Source organism: Triturus cristatus, chromosome 2_1, assembly GCF_964204655.1.
Source record: "Triturus cristatus chromosome 2_1, aTriCri1.1, whole genome shotgun sequence".
NCBI lineage: Eukaryota > Metazoa > Chordata > Amphibia > Caudata > Salamandridae > Triturus > Triturus cristatus.
This window is the reverse complement of record NC_140581.1, coordinates 33,336,981-33,359,219: the sequence shown is the minus strand read 5'-3', so window position 1 is coordinate 33,359,219 and position 22,239 is coordinate 33,336,981. Positions and strand designations below refer to the sequence as shown.

Here is a 22,239-nt window from a genome sequence, read left to right as displayed (position 1 = left end):
CTTGGCGATCCCACTGATAGAGGGAGAATTGTGTAAGAGCCATACCACAGCCTTGACGCACTCCTTTGTCAATGGGAAAAGGTTTGGTAACATTGTCCTCTGACCCCCATCGTATTTGGGCGAAATTATCCTCATGCAAACGAGCAATGAGAGATAGCAACTCTGGCGCCATCCCTAGCTCCTGTAACACTGCCCAAACTTTACTTCGGGAAACAAGATCAAATGCTGACTTAAGGTCAACAAAGGCAGCATATAAACAACCCTTGCCTAGAACCACTGTCCGCCAGTATATTATTATAAACCGGAAAACCTGATCAATGGTACTGGTATGGGCCTGAAAGCCTGCCTGTAATGGTGAAAAAATACCATAGTAGTCAATCTAATCTTGAACCTTATTTAATACTAACCGACCCATCACCTTTTGCAGGGAATCTGAGGCTTATAGGCCTAGAATTTCCTGGGTGGGATTTATCCCCATTTTAATACACCGGGATGATCTCATCCCCTTTCCTAGAATCAGGCACAATGGCATTAGCTAGTAATATAAAGTACCTGCACCATTTAGGTTTGTCATACAAAAAGATATCTGCTGGGATGCCATCTAAACCTGGAGCTCTACCCCCTGTTACGGCTCCGAGGGCGATGTTGACATCAGCAAATCTGTCTTGATAAAACGTATGGAAAGGCGCAACAGGGTCCCCTTCATCTGCACTACGAGCATATTGGGGATTTTAAACTTTTGACCCATTGATCCTGCGCTGCATGATTTTGTGGCAGTACTGGCTGTCTTCCCCCGTCCCATTTTACAATGTTTAAAAACTGTTTGGAACTTATTCTGGCGCTTGCCAGTCTTAAGTCCTGCCATCTATTTTCGTCCCATTGCTGCTTAGCCTTTTCCTGGATCCTCTTGTAATTCCTCCTGGCCGTCCGTACTTTTTCTGGTGCCCCTAGTTTTAAGTGCGTCACCCAGGGTTCTACGTGCTATCATACAATCCTCATTAAACCATAGGCTTAATTTCTTTCTTTGATGTTCTTATCTATATGCTGCTTGACGTATGATCTTAAATGAGAAAATAATTTGTTGTGAGTGGCAGTAATTGTCTCAGTGATCTCGGGGTGATCTGAACAGGCCTCTTAAGTCGGTTATAGTGAGGTCAATATCCCTAGTAATCATGGCTAGAAGATCGTAGTTCTCTACTAGCTTAGCCCATTTTAGTTGCATATCGTTTGTGGGGGTTCAGATCAAGGGTAAGTAGGTTGTGAGCTGGCTGAACACATGCTCTCTGTAGCTGAAGATCTAGAGTTGAGCATAAGGGGTTGTGAAAGCTCTCTAGGCGATCCCTCAGTCATATCCCCTAGAGCATGCCATAGCTTTAAATGAATTAGTAGGTAGTCTACACGGCTTGCGCTATGTCCATTATCAAGTGTTAGCCCCATACCCATCAGAGGCAGTTTGCCAGTTTGCTGCCCATAGCCCTTTTTCGAGGCAGATAGCTTTGATGTGGATTGCTACAGCTGACCATTTTTTTATGGGCTTGACTCCAATTTTGGAATGCCCCACCGTGCATCTTCTTCCCCTGTAAGGTCATGGTCCTCAATGCCATGGAGCTCAAAGGTAGTTAGAATCTCCAGCCACTAGCACTAGGGAGTCCCAGAAATGCGTGTCCAAAAGATCGAGGGCAGCTATAACCTCCTACTTCTTCCCTCCACTTAGACCCCTCACATAGATGTTATAAATGTCGATACTACATTGCGGACCTGTTTTCAGCCGTATTGCGAGGATATCATTGCTCTGGGTCAGGAATATCTGGATTTTACAACTTATCGCTTGGCGAACCCAGATAATGAGGCCCCCTGCAGGTCGACCTTTTTCCCCACTTGATAGCTGGAATGTGGTAGTTCAAATAACCAACTAGATAGAGAGGGTCCCACCAGCCATGTCTCCTGAAAAAGGCAAATGTCGTAATACTCAATAAAGGTTAGCCAATCAGGAGACATGACCTTAGTCCCCAACCCTGCAATTTTCCATGATAATACAGCTAACCTAAATGAGGTAAGACCATGTGAAATCTCCCCGACACACCTGTTGGTTGGTTTTACTCCGCTATCCCTCCCTCCTACTGGTGACAGAACAGCGATGGGAATCTTTCTTGTTACTGTAGATGGTGGATTTAGCATCACGGTGACTTCACACTCGCTGAGAGATGGTTGTTATATTCTCCAAAAAATCACCAGAGAGTGGGAATAACCTTCAATCTACCCCTAGTGGTGACATGCTGGGGTTCGAAACCAGGTCAAAGGGGGTTATATTTTAATCTTATGTTAGAGCGGGTAAAATGTTGCGTGCGGATGTCAAAATGTATGAGGTTTTCCACCAAGTGGTGGTGGAAAAGTGTCAGGGCAATGTAGTCTAGTGTAGCATTGGGGCTTGAGTATCTTTTAGCTGTAATGATGTTGTCCCTTTGAGGGACCGACAGCCCCTACCATGGTGAATCCACTGAGTACAATATGAGTTAATAAGCGAGCCCTCCTCTTCTCTGGACGATACTCCAGAAAGTTTAAGGACGTTAATCATAAAAACCTTATTTTTTGTGCCTAGCATGCTACTCTTTTCCTGCCACTCTGTCCATGTCTGTTAAAATGGGGGATAGGGGGTGAGGCAATGGCCTTGGCAAGGGGCAATATGGGCCTGAGGGTGGGCGTCAAATAAACTTTCCTCCGAGCTTGCGAGTGAGTCTTACTAGTAGTATCCATGTTTTATGGCCAAGTAAATCCACTAGCCCTTTAACTTTGTGATTTCTGTGCTACGCTTTGTACCATTGAATGATGGCTAGCGCCCCTATCCAGTTGTGTAGGTAGGCTATGACTGTAGTATGTTCCCATTGACGATTTAACCTGCTCCACCGCTAGGTGCACCTTGCTTAGTCACTAAGATTGCAGACTTACACTTTGAGGGCTCTTATTTCATTCATCAGTGCTAACAGCTGATTAGACTGTTTGTTGGGCAGGATCATCTTAAGGTCTATCCAATTGAATAACCGTATCAACGGGCGCTGTGCTATCCTTGCTAACTACACTTTGGTCAACTAAAGCCCTAGTGTTATAGGGAGTACTACTCACTGCGCTTTCCAAGCCCTTGATGTGTCCCTCAATCCAATTATGGGAGGCAAGTACTCGTGACTCAGACTGGTCTGATTTGTAGAAAATCTGTTGCTGCGGGGAAAGATGGCGAACTTCTCGAGTGTCTGGATGGCACTGGGGGGGACCCTCTGCTGTTATTTGCTTCAGATATACTCTGAAGATCTGGTCATGGTAACTTTTTAACTGGCTTTTTAAACATATCAGGTACACGCCCTTTACATGGTTTACTACTCTGGATCTGTTGGATACTGTCCCTGGATGACTGGTCAGGGTGTGTAGAATCCATAAGCCCCTCACATTCTGATAGTAGGCGATCTATCCTATCCATAACACCACCCTCTGAGTGATTGTGACCAGAGCCTTTCCTTTTTTCCTTTTCTCTTTTTTGGCATCACCCATGCCTCCTTCGTACGATTTCCTCTTCCCCATACTGTCCCCATCGGTTTAGAAATACAATATTATATGTTAGATAACTCGTTTAAGGCCTAGATAAGATTGATTCAATGTCCAAACACCAATGTCCTTGGGCACTTCAGGTACTCCACCTACCCCTTAGCATGAGTTTGAGAAATACAGTGACCATATAAAAATGTTACTACTGTATTTTCTCCTGAGGAAGAGTCCTGGTCATCCAGATGTCACAGGGGTTGCCCAGCCTCTTCTGGGCGCAGACAGGCCTGCCTTTGGCCTGGGCGCGTCTACGTGCATCCTGTGCTGCGGGAGTTCTCCTCCAGTTTTCTAGCGCCTCCTGGCGTGCTCGAGTGACTGCGTTGGTGGCGGCCGAGGCCGCGAGGAGAACCGGGGCTTGTAGCCCCCCCCCAGGCAGCAGGCAGGCAGCGGCAATCTGGACGTCCCCAGGACAAGGAGTACTATAAACATGTTTTCAAACAACTGCAACACCCAATGGTTAGCCACTGCTTTGGGAGAATACTGCTATACAATCTATGCAAAGGATGTGTTTCTACATCATACAAATGCCTCGAACGGATTGTTACCCTGTAAGTATCTGTTCTTGGCATGTAGGGCTGTAGTGCCACATGCACCCTTCCTCCTCCCGGACACCTGTGGTTGTTGCAGTTCTTATTATTCACATAACATATGCATGGACTTCTCTGTACTACTCACTCACTCTATTCTCACCCTCTTGCGGGGAAAACAATCTAACAATGGATTCTATGCCTGCGCTCACTATCACGAAAAGGAGGAGTCACCTTACCTTGTTACTAGAAAAGACTTCTTGGAAGAAAAATAACTTTCAAACATCCGGACCCTAGATGGCAGGACTATGCAAAGCATGTGAATCTACAGCTCTACATGCCAGGAACAGATGCTTATAGGGTAAGTATCATAATCCTTCCTGTACGGTAGTGAGGAGTTGAACTGCCAAGGACTACTTGTGGCCTACTGTTAAGCATCTGCCACATGATGTATCTTGATGTGATCAATAGAGACAAACGATTGTCTTTGGAACCAAGAAGCAGTAGCAAGATTACAGTTCTTGTAACTTGAATGCCAATGTTTGGCAACGCTGCTCAGTATGATGGTCCGAACTCCTTTTGATCACTATCTTCTCTTGGGTGAGATCCCCAACTTTGAGATTCTGGGGAACACACCAGCGGAGCTTTAAACAAGAGGGTTCAGTAGGCCGGGTTAACACACATTAAAAAAAGTCTGATCACTGTCTAAATCGCATAACTCTACACAGTCACTGTCACTTTGTGCTGCACTTAAAACAGGGAAAGCAATCCTATGCTTGCTATGAGAGCACGTTTGGTGCACCCTTTCATGGGCAATGTCCTGGCCCTCACATTGCCTGGGACAGGCCTAGAACTCTCAATGACACCAGGACCAAAAGATCTGATTACCAGATTCAAAGTAGTTGTGCACTCTGTCAATTAATCACTACAATATCATGCAAGGAAAAATCATGCCCCAACACATTTTGGATTTTAGTTACCTCACAGCGAATTTGAACCACAAAATCTATCTGATTTTAATAATGTATTTAAGGACTAAAATTTCCAAGTTTGTAATCTGCCATTTATCAGCCCAGATCTTTGATCCTCTCTATACTAAGTATGAACCATTCCACTTGTGTGACCCAGTGTTTGTGCAAGCTTCAAAAGTTTTACACAAGGATGGCAAACTACAAGTTCAATGGAAATTAAGTGTCAGCGTGCGTATGATGAAGCTTTTTTTCAAGATCGCTTTCTTTTTTTTTTTTTTTTTGAAACAGTTTATTACAAAACTCAAAAAATATACAAAGATGGGCCTACAACCTTCCGGCCGGCCGCTAGTAAACAAAAGGAGCATATGATACACATTGTAGAGCGCGCGTTGCGGCTAAGGAAGATGCACAGGAGTTAGCAGCGTTGATAGCCACACCATCCGGACCCCACTGTACGGTTTCATTTTAAACTGAAATAACCAGAAAAAACAAAAACCACAAGGCAATCTACAATCAGAAATAGCAGCATGTGCTCCCCTGAGAGGGGGACCCTACCAATCCATAGGAGTATCAAGAAGGGGAAGAGATCAGGATTGGGTCTGGGTAAAACTCAATGCCCGGAACAGGGAAGATGGGTCGGCTACGGGGATGGGGCAGGCGACGGATCGGGCAATAACGGTGGAGTACAGATTCCCCCGCGGTAGGCGTTCCAGGGGCCCCAGACTTTCACCCATGTCCCAGGCTTACCTCTCGCAACATACACCACCTTTTCCCGAAACATGCACCAATCCATATGTTCCTTCCAGGCCGAGACAGTCGGGGACCTCTGAGATCCCCACAGTTGAGCAATATCACGCTTGGCCACCATATATCCCAGAGTCACCCACCACGTCTGTGGTGCCGAGTAGTCGGTAGGTTCCCACACATTCAACAGGCATCTCCTCGCTTCGGGTAGCAGCACCACATGCGTAACCACACGCAGGACCTCATGCACACCACGCCAGAATCGCTCCACCTCCGGGCATTCCCACAATATATGCAGAAAGGTCCCCAAAGCGCCACACCCACGCTTACACAACCCGTCCACAGCATAGCCCATACGCAGAAGCCTCGGCCCCGTCATGTAGACTCTGTGGAGTATCTTGAGCTGGACGAAGCGAAGGCGGGCCGGTATGGCCACCTCTTTCGGGGAGGCCACCGCAAGGGTCCAGTCCTCGTCGTCCAGCTCCAGTCCATCGGCAACCCAAGCCTCACGAAGGGCAATCAGCAATCCCGTGCGGTCATTGATCAGTTTTTTGTAGATCAGTGAGATCGTGCTGTCCGGAACGTGTCCATCCAGCACTCTATCCTCAAGGGGGGGAACACTCCGGGATGGATGCAACGTCCGGGAAGACGGAGCCCAGTGCATGACGGATCTGCAAATACCGAAAGTACTCCCTGCCATGCAAGTGGAACTCCGTCTGCAGCATCTCGAATGTTTTAAATCCTCCCCTCGTCCAGAGATCCCCCACCTTGCTAATGCCTATCATGTCCCACTTCTCGAAGCCCTTCGAGGTCCACAGGGAGCCCAACTGCTCGGACGCGTATAGTGGTGACGCCCGGGTCAGACGATCCTTCCACCCCATCGCCACATTAGCCGCGTGCCACACTCGCACCATGACACGCGTGGGGCCGGTCAGCCGAGCGTCGGGCGTGCTGGAGTAGAGCGCTCGATTATAGTCCCCACCCGGGAGTAGCATCTTATCCATTTCGAATGCCGGGTTTAAAGCGGGCCCATACAGGCCGTGATTAATCGCAGCCAGCTGGGAGGCCCAATAGTATCGTTTGATATCCGGGAGGGCAATCCCGCCGTCATACCATGGGAGCGTCAGCTTCGCCAGGGCGATACGCGGCCTCCCGTCCCAGAACAGGCGGCGCTGCAAACTCTCCACCTCACGGAAGTAGCGCGCTGGGACGGCGTCCATAGTATTCTGCAAAGCGTAGAGGAAGCGCGGCAGAGACATCATCTTAAACAATGCCGAGCGGCGAGAGCGGCAAGCGCCGCCAGCGCGTGACATCTTCCTTCAGGCGCTGGAGGGGGGGAAGCAAGTTCCGATCATACCGGGCCTCCGGGTCCAGAGTAATGAAGACACCCAGGTACCGGAATCCCTGCAGGGCGATCTGGATCGGACAGCCCCGCGGGAGAATGGGCGCCTCCCCAGAGAGTACATACACGCACGATTTAGCCCAGTTGATGACAAGGCCGGAGTTACGACCAAATGAATGCAAAACATCAACCAGTACTATAAGTGAGTTACGTGGGGAAGCTAGGTACAAGAGGATGTCATCAGCGTATAGGGATACGCGGTCCTCATGCTCGGGGGTCCAACGGAGACCACGGATGGAAGGCTCCCACCGCAGCCACTCCGCCAGGGGCTCCAAGGCAAGCGCAAAAAGGAGCGGCGATAAGGGGCAGCCCTGCCGCGTGCCCCGGCCCAGCTCGAACGGAGCCGATACTCTACCGTTCACCACCACCTGCGCCAATGGGCCCGAATACAGCAATTTGACCCAACTGATGAACCCTGCGCCAAAGCCAAACTTCGCAAGCATCGCCCAGATGTATGGCCATTCAAGCGTATCAAACGCCATGGTGGCGTCCAGGGATGCCACAATGGCCGGCTCCCGTATGTACTGAACACGTGCAAGCACCCCATGCAAACGCCGCAAGTTAAGAGCTGTGTTACGATGGGGAATAAAGCCGGACTGATCCTGGTGAACCAGTTCGCCCACCACGCCGACCAGCCGATTGGCCAGGACCTTGGCGAGAATTTTAGGCTCCGCGTTCAGTAGCGAAATGGGCCGATAGGATGTAACCCGGTCCCGAGGTCTCCCCTCCTTGTGGATAACCACGATTGTAGCCAGACGCTGGTCCAGCGGGAGGGAGCCCACCGAATGGGCCTCCCGGAACATCGATCGGAGATGTGGTGCCAGCGTATCCGGTCTCAATTTGTACAACTCGATGGGGAGACCATTAGACCCATGGCCTTGCCGGAAGCGACCGAACGTATGGCGAGGGCGATTTCGTCGGAGGTTGGAGCGGCGTCCAACGACACTCTGTCCTCCTCCGAAAGGGAAGGCAGCGCGATATCCCTGAGCAGGGTACGGGAATCCTCTTCAGAGCAGGAAGACACCGGGGAATACACCCCACGGAAATAGTCCGCGAAGCAGGAGACAATTTCTTCCGGCTCAGTAACACACACACCGTCTGTTTTCTCAATCAGCGGGACTACACGACTCGCTCTCTCCTTTTTGTCCAGCCACGCAATCAATTTACCAGCCTTATCACCCACATCATACAATCTCCCCTGTTGCTCTCTACTGAGGCCCCTGGCTGCCTCCGTGACGAGGGCCCTATAGGCCGCTTGCTTGAGTTGGAGGACATGCAATACGGCATCCGTCACCCCGCTTTCTAGATTACCCTCCAACTCGGCTATCTCAGCTTCCACCCGGGTCACCTCCTCCCGCTCGCGCCTCCGGGTGTGGGAAATGAGGGACAGGGCCTCTCCTCGTAGTACTGTCTTGAATGCCTCCCACAGTGAGACAGCCGAAGGCACGGACCCCACATTCTCGTCATAGTAGCGCTGGAGGGATTTAATCAATTCAGCGCGAATAGTGGGGTCGCGCAAGTACCAGGGATTGATCGGGACCACCCTACCCTCACCCCTCGGAAAAAGGTCCAGGTGTAACAGGAGCGGGGAATGGTCCGAGATACCCCGTGCCAAATGGCGCACCTCTCCCACCCTCCCAACATAGGCCGCCGGGACCAGGACATAATCTAGTCGTGAGAGACTACCATGGGCCCCCGAATGGAAGGTATACTGTAACTGCGTGGGATGTTTTAAACGCCAGCAATCCACCAATCCCAAAGTGTCCAATAGACCAGAGAGCCACGCTTGGGCCCGGGGGAGGTCCCTAGGGGGGGTTACGATCCACAGTCCCGGAAACCACCGCATTGAAATCCCCCCCCACCACCAGAATCCCCCCCCGGAAGGCCAAGGAGGAGGCGCCCCAGGTCCGCAAAGGTAGTCGACTGCAGCCCCGGTGGGACGTATACTGACACAAAAACCACCACTTTGCCCTCCATCCTTCCCACCAAGACCGCGTAACGTTCCCTGTCGTCATGAAGCACCTCATCAATCTCCAGCGGAAGCGAGTTCTTAACCATGATGCCCACACCCCTTGAGCCAGACGTAAAGCCCGAATGGGCCACTAGGCGATAACCACGCCGATTCATGGCGCAGAAGGAGTTGCCAATGAGGTGTGTCTCCTGCGGAAAGACTACATCGGGCGAGATTCGCTTCAAGAACTGCAGGACCACCCCACGTTTAATCCTGTCCCCCAGTCCATTCACGTTCCAGGACAAAAGAGTTAGTTCCCTACCCCCCATCATAGACAAGAGCCACCATTCGTCCCCCCGAGAGCACTATAGAGCTAGCACAATTATACCTTTGCCTTGTGGTGAAAACGAACAACACCCCCCCATCCCTACCCACCCACCCCAACAAAACTCCCCCCTCCCTGCACCCCTGCATGAGCCCGAACAGCCCCCCCACCGTGCAGTGTGCCTGTCGCCCCATATATATAATAAAAACTAGCTAAGCCCCCTAGAGGAGGAGGGAGAACCCCCAAGAGACCCCACACAACCTCCATAGGAGGGGAAATTATACAGACAGATGCTTAATCGAGAGTGGCAACATTTTTGTCCAGAGTGTAGCCCAACATCACCCCCTCAGTCCCGATCCAGTGTGCCGTCTCCCCCCGCCGCCCCCCCCCCCCCTGCCCCCCAGATCACGATCCCCAGACAGAGTGTCCAGCCAGTCTCCGGCCGCTTCGGGGCGATCAAAAAAGTGCGTGCGACCCTCTACCTCCACTCGCAGCTTGGCTGGGAAGAGCATTGCGTATTTAAGGTTTAAGTCCCGAAGACGGCGCTTGACGCCCTGGAAGCTCAGTCTCTGCTTCTGGACCGCTGGGGTGAAATCCGGATAAAAGTTCACCTCCATGTTGTCAAGCTTAACCGGCCCCAACAGTCTGGAGGCTTGCAGGATAGCGTCTCTGTCCCGAAAGTTGAAAATCCGGGCAATGAGGTGCTGCGGAGGGGCTCCGACCTTCGGCCTTCCCCCGGGAACCCTGTGGGCCCGCTCCACCGCGAAGAATTTACTCAGCCCCCGTGGCTGGAGATGGGTAGCGATCAGGTCCTCCACAAATAGGTCCGCCGCCGCTTCCTCCCGTCCCTCGGGTACTCCGATGATGCGGATGTTGTTTCTCTGGGCCCGACTCTCGGAGTCCTCCAGGCGCCGATCCATAAGCGCGCTCGCCTGACTAAGCCGGCGCACCTCTGTTTGTAGCGCCGCCACATCAGTAGTAAGGCCCGATGCGGTGTGGGCCAAAGAATCAACTCGGTCGTTGGTCTTGGAAAGATCGGCCCTCACCAGGCCAACATCCACGAGGACCGAGTCGATCTTCTGTGCCAGTGTGTCGAACCGCTGGCCTACCGAGGCCTTCATCTCGGCAATGGCGCCCATGACATCCCGCAGAGTCAGATCCGTGGGCAGGTCCAGGGCATCAGGAGGGTCCTCAGGGGATTTGTGCGGTCCGCCGGGAGATCCCTTCTGGAGAGTATAGCGGTCCATACTGTTGGCCTGATGGGTGGTGCCACGCCGGGTCGGCTTGGTCTTTGCCCGGTCTCCATCTTGTTTGGTGGCCATGGCCACTAGTCTCCCGGTCGCACCAGTCACGTCGTGAAGGGCAGGCAATCGGGGCCACAAGCTCCGGGGGGGGCCACCCCCGATCGGCGGGGTGGGTCACAGCCGGCGGGCAGGCCAAGTCTCCCAGCGAGACCACACCAACACAAAGAGCCCCGCGACCCAACCCTGCAGTGATTGCAAGGGGGTGCGAAAGCGCGGGGTGCGCGACTCGCCCGGCCCGCCGCTGTTGTTCACTTTGTCACTGGGTCAGCCCTCAGCGCAAATCCGGGGTCTGGCGAGGAGAAGGCCGCAGACTTCAATCGGTGCTCACTCCGGTGTCCGAGGTCCGATTTGACAACGGGAAACGGGTGCCACCTCAGCTCAGGCTCACCAACACATTCCCCTCATCCGAGACAGGATAAATTCAGGATAGTCGTGGGAGGTTGCGGAGGTCCTCGGGAGCCTCGCACCTACGCGGCCATCTTGGTTGCGCGCTAGGCTCCTCCCGCCCAAGATCGCTTTTTCAATTAAATTTGCACAATCATTGGGACATCTAAGCAATTGCCATTTAAATTAGAGTTCCTCTGTCTACAAATAATTTTGTTAGTATCTTGTAAATATAAATTGTATAAATGAATGGTGGGGTTTTGTACCACTCTGGGTATTTATTTATTTATTTATTTATTTATTTATTATGCAACTTATAACGCGCAGACTAAACCCGAAGGTATCAAGGCGCCTATCAAAATCAATAAACAATAAACAGAATATACAAAGCACCACTACGGGAATGCACGTGTAAAAAGGTTAGTCTTAAGCGCGGATCTAAAAGTTTGCAGAGAGGGACTGGATCTTACTTCCAAAGGGAGGGCATTCCACCACTTAGGTGCCAGGAAGGAAAAGGCCTTGCCTCCCCATCTTGCTTTTCTGACACGGGGTACAGAGAGGAGAAGTTTGTGACTGGAGCGAAGATTTCTACTGGGGTTATGCCGAGAAAGAATGGATCCCATGCTTGTAGGGCTGGGTTTAGCTAAGGCTTTATACACCAGGCACATGGATTTGAAAAGGATCCGGTATTCAACGGGGAGCCAGTGCAGTTGTTATATAGGGTATCTGAAGATTTAAATGAAAAAGGTGTATGGGTGGACTGTCTGGGATGTCACTGAAACTGTATTGTGTATAGCCTCAACTCTGAGGATTGTTTTGTTCATTGTTGTCACTTGTAGCTTTATTCTGTAGCTATGTGAAGTGCCCTTAGTAGCGTCTGTTGTAACTAAAGACTTTCTTCCCACAGCTTTGAAAATATTTCGCCATGTAAGAAGGATGACATCCAAAGTCCTGCAGTAGCCGGTCATGGTATTTTCCAGTCCCGCCAAGTGTATGAGGACACAGTATCCATGATGATAATCCATGGGGTAGATCCCACACAGCTCGAAGTGACCAATGGTGAGACCTGTGAGATTCTTGATACCAAAACAGATGATGCTCCTCCGGGGAAGGGGTCAGACACTACTTTGATTCCTGAACCAGCACTCCTGGTGGACAGCACAGTGTCTTCAGTCTCATTGAATGAAGACACAGTGGACTCTTCCAGTCCATCAGAGAAAGCGGCTTTAGAAAATGGAGCTTCGAGACCTTTGCCATTCGTCTTGGTGACTGTTGCAGAAGCGCCTCTAGGGATCACTTCAAAGCGTTTTCCAAAGAATTTCATAGCCTCTGCTGAATCTACTCCTCTAAAACCTCACGAGCAAGAGCTCCTTCTCAAAAAGGCACATTTGCATGCTTATGTCAGCGCAATGCCTGGTATTGCTCCCATTGAGGGTTCTTTAGAGTTGAGTGCAGAGTCTTCACTCATCGGTGACCAGAGTCCTAGGGAACAAGGCCCAGAGATGGCCAATGTGAGAGAGGCCCAGGCTTGCGAGAAGCACCAAGACTCATTTGAAACTATGCAGCGTCTCCAGCGGTACTACAAGGAAATCCATTCAGCTGGGTCCATTCATGTTTCTATGGACATGAGCCTTGAGATGAATTCGGTGGACAATGAAAAATGTTTGCAAAGAAAGAGCACGGAGTGTGCTTCTTTTGACCCTGATTTGTGCTCTAAGGAGCAGGACACAGAGTTGCTCCCTGTGGAGAAAACACCTGCCTTTGCTGGAGACTGGCCGGCATTACTGGAGCAGAGCGTGGCTGATGGGGACCATAGTGAGATGGGACGGAGTAATGGAGCTGAAGAGATGGCTAAAGAAAGGTCCAGAGTTGATGTGGAAGATCCCCATGTGGACGATGTGGAGTTGAATGTGATCCAGCCAGAAAAGCAGACTTCTACCGAGATGATAGACCATATGCTGTCATCATTCTGTGCAGAGAGGCTCACTGATGCTGTAAGCAGCTGTGGAAAAGAACGTAGTCCAGGTGCCACATCACAGGTTACAGGTAAATGGGGGCCTTAAGGTGGTGGTGAGGTTGCGCAAGGCCTTTATTGGCATAATGTTCTCATAACCTTTAGGGAAATACAGATGCATATTCTGAAGCTATGCATGGTGCCATCTCTTAAGTAACTGTTAATTCCAGTCTTTCATTCTCCTTAATCTTGGCAAGTGGTGCACCTAGAACAGTCCCCCTCTCATGGATAACCTTGCTACTCCACCTCATGTTTTTAGAAACCAAATTTATTTTGAGCATCAAATATGAAACGTATTCCAAGAAAGTTCTCACCCTAGTGATGTTTATTAAAGTATAGAATTTAGTGGATCACAAAACATATATGGAAGGCCCAATATTTTAAAATGCACAAAATGTCACACATGTTCCAACTGACAAAAAACATTGTACGATTCTTTAATGTTCATCCTAAAAATAATCAGTGCAAAGATCCTCCAGAGCCTTTCAGTACGTGTTCTACTTGAGAATAAATTGGCATCAGGAAAAATCATCCATGCCCGATGCATATGATGTGGACAGCCAACACCTATTTAGTCTAATAGACTTCTTCAGGGCTCATAGGTTCACAGGTCGCAACTTGAACATTTCACCAAAAGGCTGGAGACAGAATGACTAATCTATTTTGGGTGGTTTAATATAGCCCATCGTAGCAGGCTATACCAGCCTGTTAGGACTGGGGGTCTCTAGTTGGCAGAGGTAGGTACTTTTGACCAAGTAGGGATCCTTGCTTCTAGTCAGGGTAAGGGGGGGGGCTACACTCCTAAATCACCCCTGCGCACTCTTGGTAGCTTGGCACGAGTAGGCAGGCTTATCTCAGAGGCAGTGTAAAGCATTTGTGAACACATACTGTAATAGTGAAAACACTACAGATGGACACCACACCGGTTTTATAAAAATAAGTATTCTTTATATAGACTTAACACAAGACCAAAACCACAAAAATCCACAACGCTAATTAAAAATAGGCTTAAAGATGGTAGAAACAGCTTAGTTCAAGATGATGGTAAATGCGGCACGCTTCTCACAAAAGTACATGGAAAGCGTTATGAAAAACAAACTAAAGGTTCGCAGGGAGAACGATGCGTCTGTTCCTTGCTGCGGGGGGGGGGGGCGACGCATCTGTCCCACAGTGCTTGCGCAAAGTAGGCGATCTGTCTGTTCCTTTCCTGGAGAGGAGGCGATGCGACTATCTCGTGGAGCGTTCCGGTTGCGGTGCGACAAGATGGCGCCTCGATGCGACAGTCCAATGCGATAAGATGGCACCCTTGATGCGATGCGACGGCGTGGAGGCGATGCGTGCACGCCCAACGGCCGTGCGGCAAACTGTAACTTCTGAGCTGCGACAGGCCCTGCGACACACTTCTCCGGTGATGCGACGAAGACTTTTGTGGTGGCGACGTGCTTCTCAGGTGGTGCGACGACAAACCACTGAGACCTGCTTCTCTGTTGACGCGGGGGCGACCTCTGCGATGATGCAACGGCGTCACGCTTCTCGTTGAGTCGCGCTTCCAGCTCCCAACAACACGCAGGCTTCTGCAGACAGAATCCCCAGCAAGGGAATTCAGAGGGGAGCTGGTAGTGAAGTCTTTTATCCCTGAGACTTCAGCAGGAGGCGAGCACAATTCAAGCCCTTGGAGATTCTTCTTCCCAGAAGTGATCTAAAGTCCTGGGGTCTGGGCCCCAATATTTATACCATTAAATCCTTTGTCCTCTGAAGGCAGAGGGTCCTGTACCTAGTCCAAAGCAGTTCTGGGTGCATTCTGCCAGTGCACAACTTCTTCCTTTGTCAGTGTGGGCCAGGGTCATCAGACGCACCACAGGAGGTGGAGCAGGCATTTGTGGAACGCCGGCACAGCCCTATTCAGGCCAAGGTGCTACTCCTCCCACCACTTCCAATGCAGATAGGGTAAGTCAGCACAAGGCTGAATAGACCTGTCTCCAGGTGTCTCCCCAGTCCCTGTCACTCACAAACCAGACCTGCAATACACAACCTAGCAGAGGCAGGCTGGATGGTTGGATAAGAAAATACCTACTTTCTAAAAGTGGTATTTTCTTACACCGAATGTTAAAACCAACTTCACTAAAAGATGTCTTATCATTCTGAGTTTAGGCATACTAAATTCGTTTTTCAACCACGTTCCCTGGGAAAGTTAGGATTATAAGATGTTATAATCAAACTGCCCATTCTGGCCTAGGGGGACAGGTAGCCTTGCAATAGTGAAAAACAAAATTGGCTTTAATTCACTATCGGGACATGCCACACACATCAGGGCATGTCCTACCTTATACTTCCAATGCACCCTGCCCTTTGGCCTACCTTGGGGGTGGCTAGCACGTAGAAAAGGTAAGGTTTAGGGACTGGTAAGTGGGTGCACTTACCAAGTCGAAATGGCAGTACTAGACTGCACACAGGCCCTGCAATGGCAGGCCTGAGACACACTTTACAAGCTGCTTCTGTGGGTGGCACAGCCAGTGCTGCAAGCCCACCAACAGCATTTGATTTACAGGCCCTGGACGCACATGGTGCACTGAACTAGGGTCTGACAAGTAAATTAAATAAGCCAATCATGGAGTCACTAATTCATTACAACAATTTAACATAGGGAGCACTTGCACTGTGGCACTGGATAGCAGTGGCACAGTGCCCAAAGCATCTAAACCCAGCAAAACATATCAAAAACAGAGGAGACTACAGCAAAAAATGGAAGGGCGACTCAAGCCAATGGTACCAGGTCTAACACTTGTTCCCTCCATCTGAAATGTGGGGAGAACTACCCTCCCCCTTGGGAGTTCTCTTCACTAAGGTGGAAAAATCTGGACAGACCATCGGCATTGGCGTGTTCTGTACCAGGACGGTGTTCCACCATGAAGTCCATCCCCTGTAGGGAAATGGACCACCCAACAACTTTGGATTCTCACCCCTCATTTCCATCAACCATCTGAGGGGCCTGCGGTCGGTCTGAACCCAGAAGTGAGTCCCAAACAAGTATGGTCTCAACTTCTTCAGTGCCCAGACCAGAGCAAATGCCTCGCGCTCAATTGCACGCCACCTCTATTCCTGTGGAAGTAACCTACTGATGAAGGCTACAGGTTGGTCTATGCCCTCCTCATTGATCTGTGACAGAATAGCCCCCACACCATGCTCTGAAGCATCTGTTTGGACAATTCCTTTGAGAAGTTGGGCGCCAGAAGCACGGGAGCTATGCAGATGGCAGTCTTCAGGGCATCAAAAGCTTTGACAGGGGTCAGTCCAGTTAACTTTCTTGGCCTGCATTCTTGAAGTCAGCTCAGTCAAGGGTGCAACAATATTGCCATACCCCTTGACAAACCTCCTGTAGTACACAGAGTCCTAAAAATGCACTCACCTGTGTCTAGGTTTTGGGGGGTTACCATGCCAAGATAGTATCAATCTTGGGTTGTAGTGGTGCCACCTGGCCGCTTCCTACCTGGTGCTTCAAGTACACCACAGAACCCTGCCCGATCTGGCACTTACCTTGATTGTGAGGCCTGCTTTCCGCAGTGCCATCAACACTTCCCAGAGGTGGTGCAGATGTTCTTACCAACTGGCACTGAACACTGCAATGTCATCCAGGTAGGCGGCACTGAAATCTTCCAGTATAGCCAACACCTAGTTGACCAACCTCTGAAAGGTGACAGGGGCATTCTTCATCCCAAAGGGTTTAACCCTGAGTGTGTAGTGCCCATCTGGTGTGGAGAATGCTGACCTCTTCTTGGCCCCATCAGTTAGGGCGATCTGCCAGTACCCAGACGTCAAATCAAACGTACTGAGCTACCGTGCAGCCCCTAGCCGATCAAGGAGCTCATCACCTCTGGGGATGGGGTGCGTGTCAGTCCTGGTGACTGAATGGAGTCCTCGGTAGTCCACACAGAACCGGAGTTCGGGTGTGGCTCCAGGGATGGCAGCCTTTGGGACCAAGACCACTGGGCTGGCCCAAGGGCTGTTGGATCCTTGATGTAAGCTCTGACCCGGTCAGTCACTCTGTAAGCCTTGTTCCTAACACGAGGACTCTCCCCAGTGTCCACATCATGGACGTACCACTCAGTGACACCAGGAACCAGGGAGAACAAATAAGAGAATTGTCCCAACAGTTGGCGACAATCCTTCTGCTGCTAAGGGGTCAGCGTGGCAGAGAGGATAACACCATCCACTGACCCATCTTGCTTTGTTGTAGACAGGAGGTCAGGAAGAGGCTCAGTCTCCTCAATTCCAGCATCTGTCGCTAGGAGCATGCCCACTTCGGACCTTTAGGCCACGCCCCCCGCCCTCACAGCGTATATAAACACTGACAGAGTGTTTTTACCTGGAACCTAGCACACTCCTGAGGCGGAAGCCGGGAGCTCTACGATCCTGTTTTTAAAATTGAATTGTCACAAATAATCTTTGTATTTTAACATTGCACTGTCTCCTGGCACAATTTGGTCTTCAGTGTTTAAACCCCTCACTCACCTCACAGCGGATCTAACGCTGTTTGTAGGATCGAGCGAGGACACAAACAAGATCGCCATTGCCGGCGAGGCGCGAGGCCACGCCCACTCCGAGGCCACGCCCCGCCCTCTTTCTCCCCCTCAAATAATGTGCAACCACCGTACGCGCAGCGGACGGGCGCAGCGGGCGCGCTGTTTGCGCGCCGAAGGCGCGCCTAAGGCAAGCCAGTCTTCGCCCGTCCTCGCCAAGTCATCGCCTCTCGCCAGTCACCCTGCCCAACAAATACGGACGGCACATCACTATGACAAAGATAATCCCCTTTCACTCAACCCAGGCCAACGCTGTTACAAGCTAGAGGGCTGCATTGGTCAGACTGCTCTTCAGTGCATCTCCTGTAACTTGTACATCCCTGAGCCACAACTTACCCGACACAAAGCCATTAGAAGGAACCAGACCTCGCTCACTATTTCCCAGCTAAATGTCCGGTCCCTGGTCAAACACCATGCGGAGGTAAAAACTCTACTGGTAGACGAAAACCCAGACATTATGTTAAGTGAAACCTGGCTCAAGGACGAACTGACTAGCATTCCTAACCTAACGTTACCGGAGGGGTTCTCTATGACCTCCATTAACGGAGACTCTAGAGGAGGCGGCATTGCCGCCATTTATTGAACATCTTACTCTTGCTCTTTCTTAAAGGAAAACATTACGGGATGTGAATGTGCCCGTTTTAAAATCACCATTAGCCCTCACTTTTCCCTATCTGGCCTTTTTATCTATAGACCCCCTGGACCTTCCTCCAAATTCATTGAGGAGCTCCTAGAGTCAGCTCATGCGTTGGTCGCTAGCTCCGCTAATTTTACGATCTTAGGGGATTTAAACCTTCATTTTGATACCATTTCGGATCCAATCATCAGCAACCTCCTGGCTGACCTAACAGCCTTGAAACTCCACCCCCCTTATACAATCTTCTACCCAATCTGCCGGGCACCTACTTGACCCGGTCTTTACCAATATCCCGGGAGCTAATGCGGATCCACCTAAACCCATGGGTTGGACGGACCACTTCCTCGTCACAGTCGTGACCTCGGTCGCTACCCAACCCAACAGGGAGACTCCTACTTCTTGCCTCAAACGGCCCTGGCACAAACTCCAGAATTTGGACCTTCCGGCCAGATTAGGAGAACTTAACTTTGAAATCACAAACGACGTTAATGCGTCATATGCCGCTTTCCAAGCATGGATTACCAAAGGACTTGATACTCTCATACCGGCCAAATGGACTAGAGGACGTACTACCCCATCTAATCCATGGTATGACGAGAACTTAAACATTGAGAAAAAAATGCAAAAGAGCGGAACGCCAATGGAGGAAAGAATACAAGGACGAGGACAAACTCTTATTTGACCTCACTCAAAATATATCACAAAGCTATACGCACTGCCCGCGCTTCCTTCTATGCCAAGGAAATTGACTCCAGTTCCAACCCCACAAAAACAATCTTTAAATTAGTTCAAAAGCTACAAACCGGGGGCAACCCTGCCTCGATTATTTCCTCCACCCAACAGTGCGAAGACCTCGCCACGTTCTTTACTGATAAGGTGAGAAATTTACAATTCCTTCTCACCAAACCCCTCCATCTACACCAGCCCTCCTAACTGCCCCTTCAAGGGACCCAGGCTCACCCATCTGCCTGCTGTCTCTCACGAGGACCTAGCTAAATTTTGCAGAGGGGTGAAATCTGGCGCCCCCTCAGATCCCATGAGACCAGCTTATTTTTTAGGAGCCCTAGACTTTTTTCTCCCCTCGCTGGCCACACTTCTCAATCTTTCCTTTTCATCGGCTACAGTACCCACCTGTTGGAAACAAGCATGGGTAAATCCTATTATCAAGAAACCCACCCTAGACCCCACTAAACCGGAGAACTATAGGCCCGTATCACTGCTCCCCTGGGTATCCAAACTGGCAGAGACCCACGCTAATACAGTACTCATGAACCACCTAGCAGAAAATAACATCTTAGACCCCTCCCAACACGGGTTTAGGCCTGGGCACAGTACGGAGTCTGCCCTTCTTTCCACCACCGAACACCTCCGGATGATTATGGACTCCGGTCAGAGTGCTGCGCTGATGCTACTCGATCTCAGCGCAGCCTTTGACACGGTTTCCCATAATATCCTTCTAAGCCGTTTGGAAAGTGTTGGAATCCAGGAACTGGCACTTGAGTGGTTCCGATCGTTCCTTACGGGCATGTCCTTCCGTGTGTCAGCCCCCCCATTTATTTCCCAACCTCAGACTATAGGCCAGGGAGTCCCGCAGGGCTCTTCCCTCAGTCCATCCCTTTTTAATCTGTACATGCAGCCCCTTGCGGCAGTGGCCAGGGAATGGGGTCTCACGCTGGTGTCGTACGCCGACGACACACAGCTGGTAATCACCCTGACGGAGGTGCCCTCCACTTCCGCCACAAGATTTAAGGATGGACTGGCCGCAGTCGCCAACTGGATGACTGCAAACTGTTTACAACTGAATGCAGGGAAAACCGAGGTGCTACTCCTAGGCAAGAACCCCAGCTGCTGGAACGACTACTGGTGGCCCCCCCTGTTGGGCCCTACCCCCCCTCCCAAATCTTTGGTCAAAAACTTGGGTGTATGGCTCGACTCCGCACTGAACTATCAGACTCATACAAAAAAAGCAGCGGCTACCTGCATCGGGTTGCTGAGAAGCCTCAATCCTATTCTAGGCTTCTTTGACCACAAAACACGGCAGCTCATTGTCCAATCCACCATCCTGGCTAGATTAGACTACGCAAGCGTCCTACTCCTGGGCGCCAATAAAGCAGAGACAATCAGGTTCCAGCGAATACAGAACGCTGCGGCCAGAGCAATAGTAGGGCTCCCTAGAAGGTGTTCTGCTAGAGCCACCATACACAGACTCCACTGGCTTCCTGTGGAAGCCCGCATCCAATTTAAAGCCCTGACCACGGCTTTTAAAATTCTGAAAATGGATGGCCCTGAACTCCTCCGCCCGCTTTTAACACCGTACACCCCCCAACGCCATTTGCGTTCTACGGGGCAGCACTTAGTAGTGGTTCCCCGCACGAAATTCTGCCACATAGGGGGCTGCTCCTTCAGACTGCTGGGAGCAAAACTGTAGAACTCCCTTCCCCACCACATCCGTTGCCTCAACAACCTGTCCGCTTTTCGCAAAGCAATCAAAACTCACCTCTTCCCACCCCTATAAACCTTTCTCCCCCCCCCACAGGTTATGCTATGGTTCCTAGCGCCGGGACGCCCCGTTGCTGGGGCAGCTGTCGCGCTTAACAAACCTATAACATAGGCGGTTGACCTGTAGGACGCGCAAAGGGTTCCTGGGAGATGGCAAGTACACCAGGTAGGTGACATCACTTTTGCACTCCACCACCTTAAATGGTCCGGTCCACTTATCCTGGAGTTGCATAGGGCTCCACTGGGGCCATGACCCAAACCTTCTGACCAGGTTGCAGCTCAGAGTGGCATTCTGATCATACCACTGCTTCATCTCTTCCTGGCTGGCTTCCAGATTCGCTTGAGCAAGCTGTCTGAATCGCCTAGTCTGGTTCCTGAAGACCAGCATGTAACTGTATGCGTCCTGGGGAGGTTTCCTGGGAGATTGCTCCCAGCCTTCCTTGACCAGACTGAGGTCCTCTTACCGGGTGTCCATACAGCAGTTCAAAGGGGCTTAACCCTAAGGACTTTTGTGGCACCTCACGGTAACCAAAGAGCAGGCATGGCAAGAGGACGTCCCACTTACGCCTCATAGGCTCCTCAAGACCCATAATCATGCCTTTAAGGGTCCGGTTGAATCTCCTAACCAGCCCATTACCTTGGGGATAGTAAGGAGTGGTGAACTTGTATGTCACACCGCACACCTGCCACAGGGACTTCATATACTTGGAGATGAAGTTTGTATCACGGTCTGACACCACCTCTCTTGGTAACCCCACATGGGAGAAAATCCCCATCTGTGCCCTTCCCACCACGGGGACCGTCACTGTCCAGAGCGGGATGGTTTACGGGTAGCATGGTCCACCAAGACCAGGATAAACCTGTTGCCCATGGCTGTCTTGGGGTCCAGTGGCCCCACAATGTCAATGCCCACCCGGTCAAAGGGGGTACTAACCACCGGGAACAGCTGGAGAGGAGCCTTGTGCTTCCTTCCACTTTTCCCACTTGCCTGGCAAGTTTGACAAGTCCTACAATGAGTGTCTGAACTCTTGCACATCTGGGGCCAATAAAAGTGGGTGACCAGCCTTTCAAAGGTCGTGTCCTGCCCCAAATGTCTAGCTAAAGGAACATCATGAGCCAAACCCATTCGGAAGGCTCTGAAGCGCTGGGGTACCACCAGAACAAGGGCTGACCCAGGCTTAGCAACCTTAGGCTCGCTATACAGGAGACCATTCTCCCAGTAGATCCAATGTGATCCAGACTGATCACCTGCTGCCTGGTTTGTGGCCTGTTGCCGCAAACCCTCAAGAGAAGGGCACTTCTGCTCCTTGCAA

General features: G+C 50.8%; 1 protein-coding gene across 2 annotated transcripts in view; it reads left to right on the top strand.

Moving 5' to 3' along the window:
• LOC146863655 (long-chain-fatty-acid--CoA ligase ACSBG2-like) overlaps positions 1–22,239 on the top strand; it is a 797,459-nt gene that overhangs the window by 225,584 nt on the left and 549,636 nt on the right. For both annotated transcript variants that reach the window (XM_085627744.1, XM_085627747.1), the window contains one exon: positions 12,107–13,245. In XM_085627744.1, the coding sequence (XP_085483870.1) occupies positions 12,107–13,245 (1,139 nt within the window). The remainder of the gene's footprint in view (positions 1–12,106; positions 13,246–22,239) is intronic.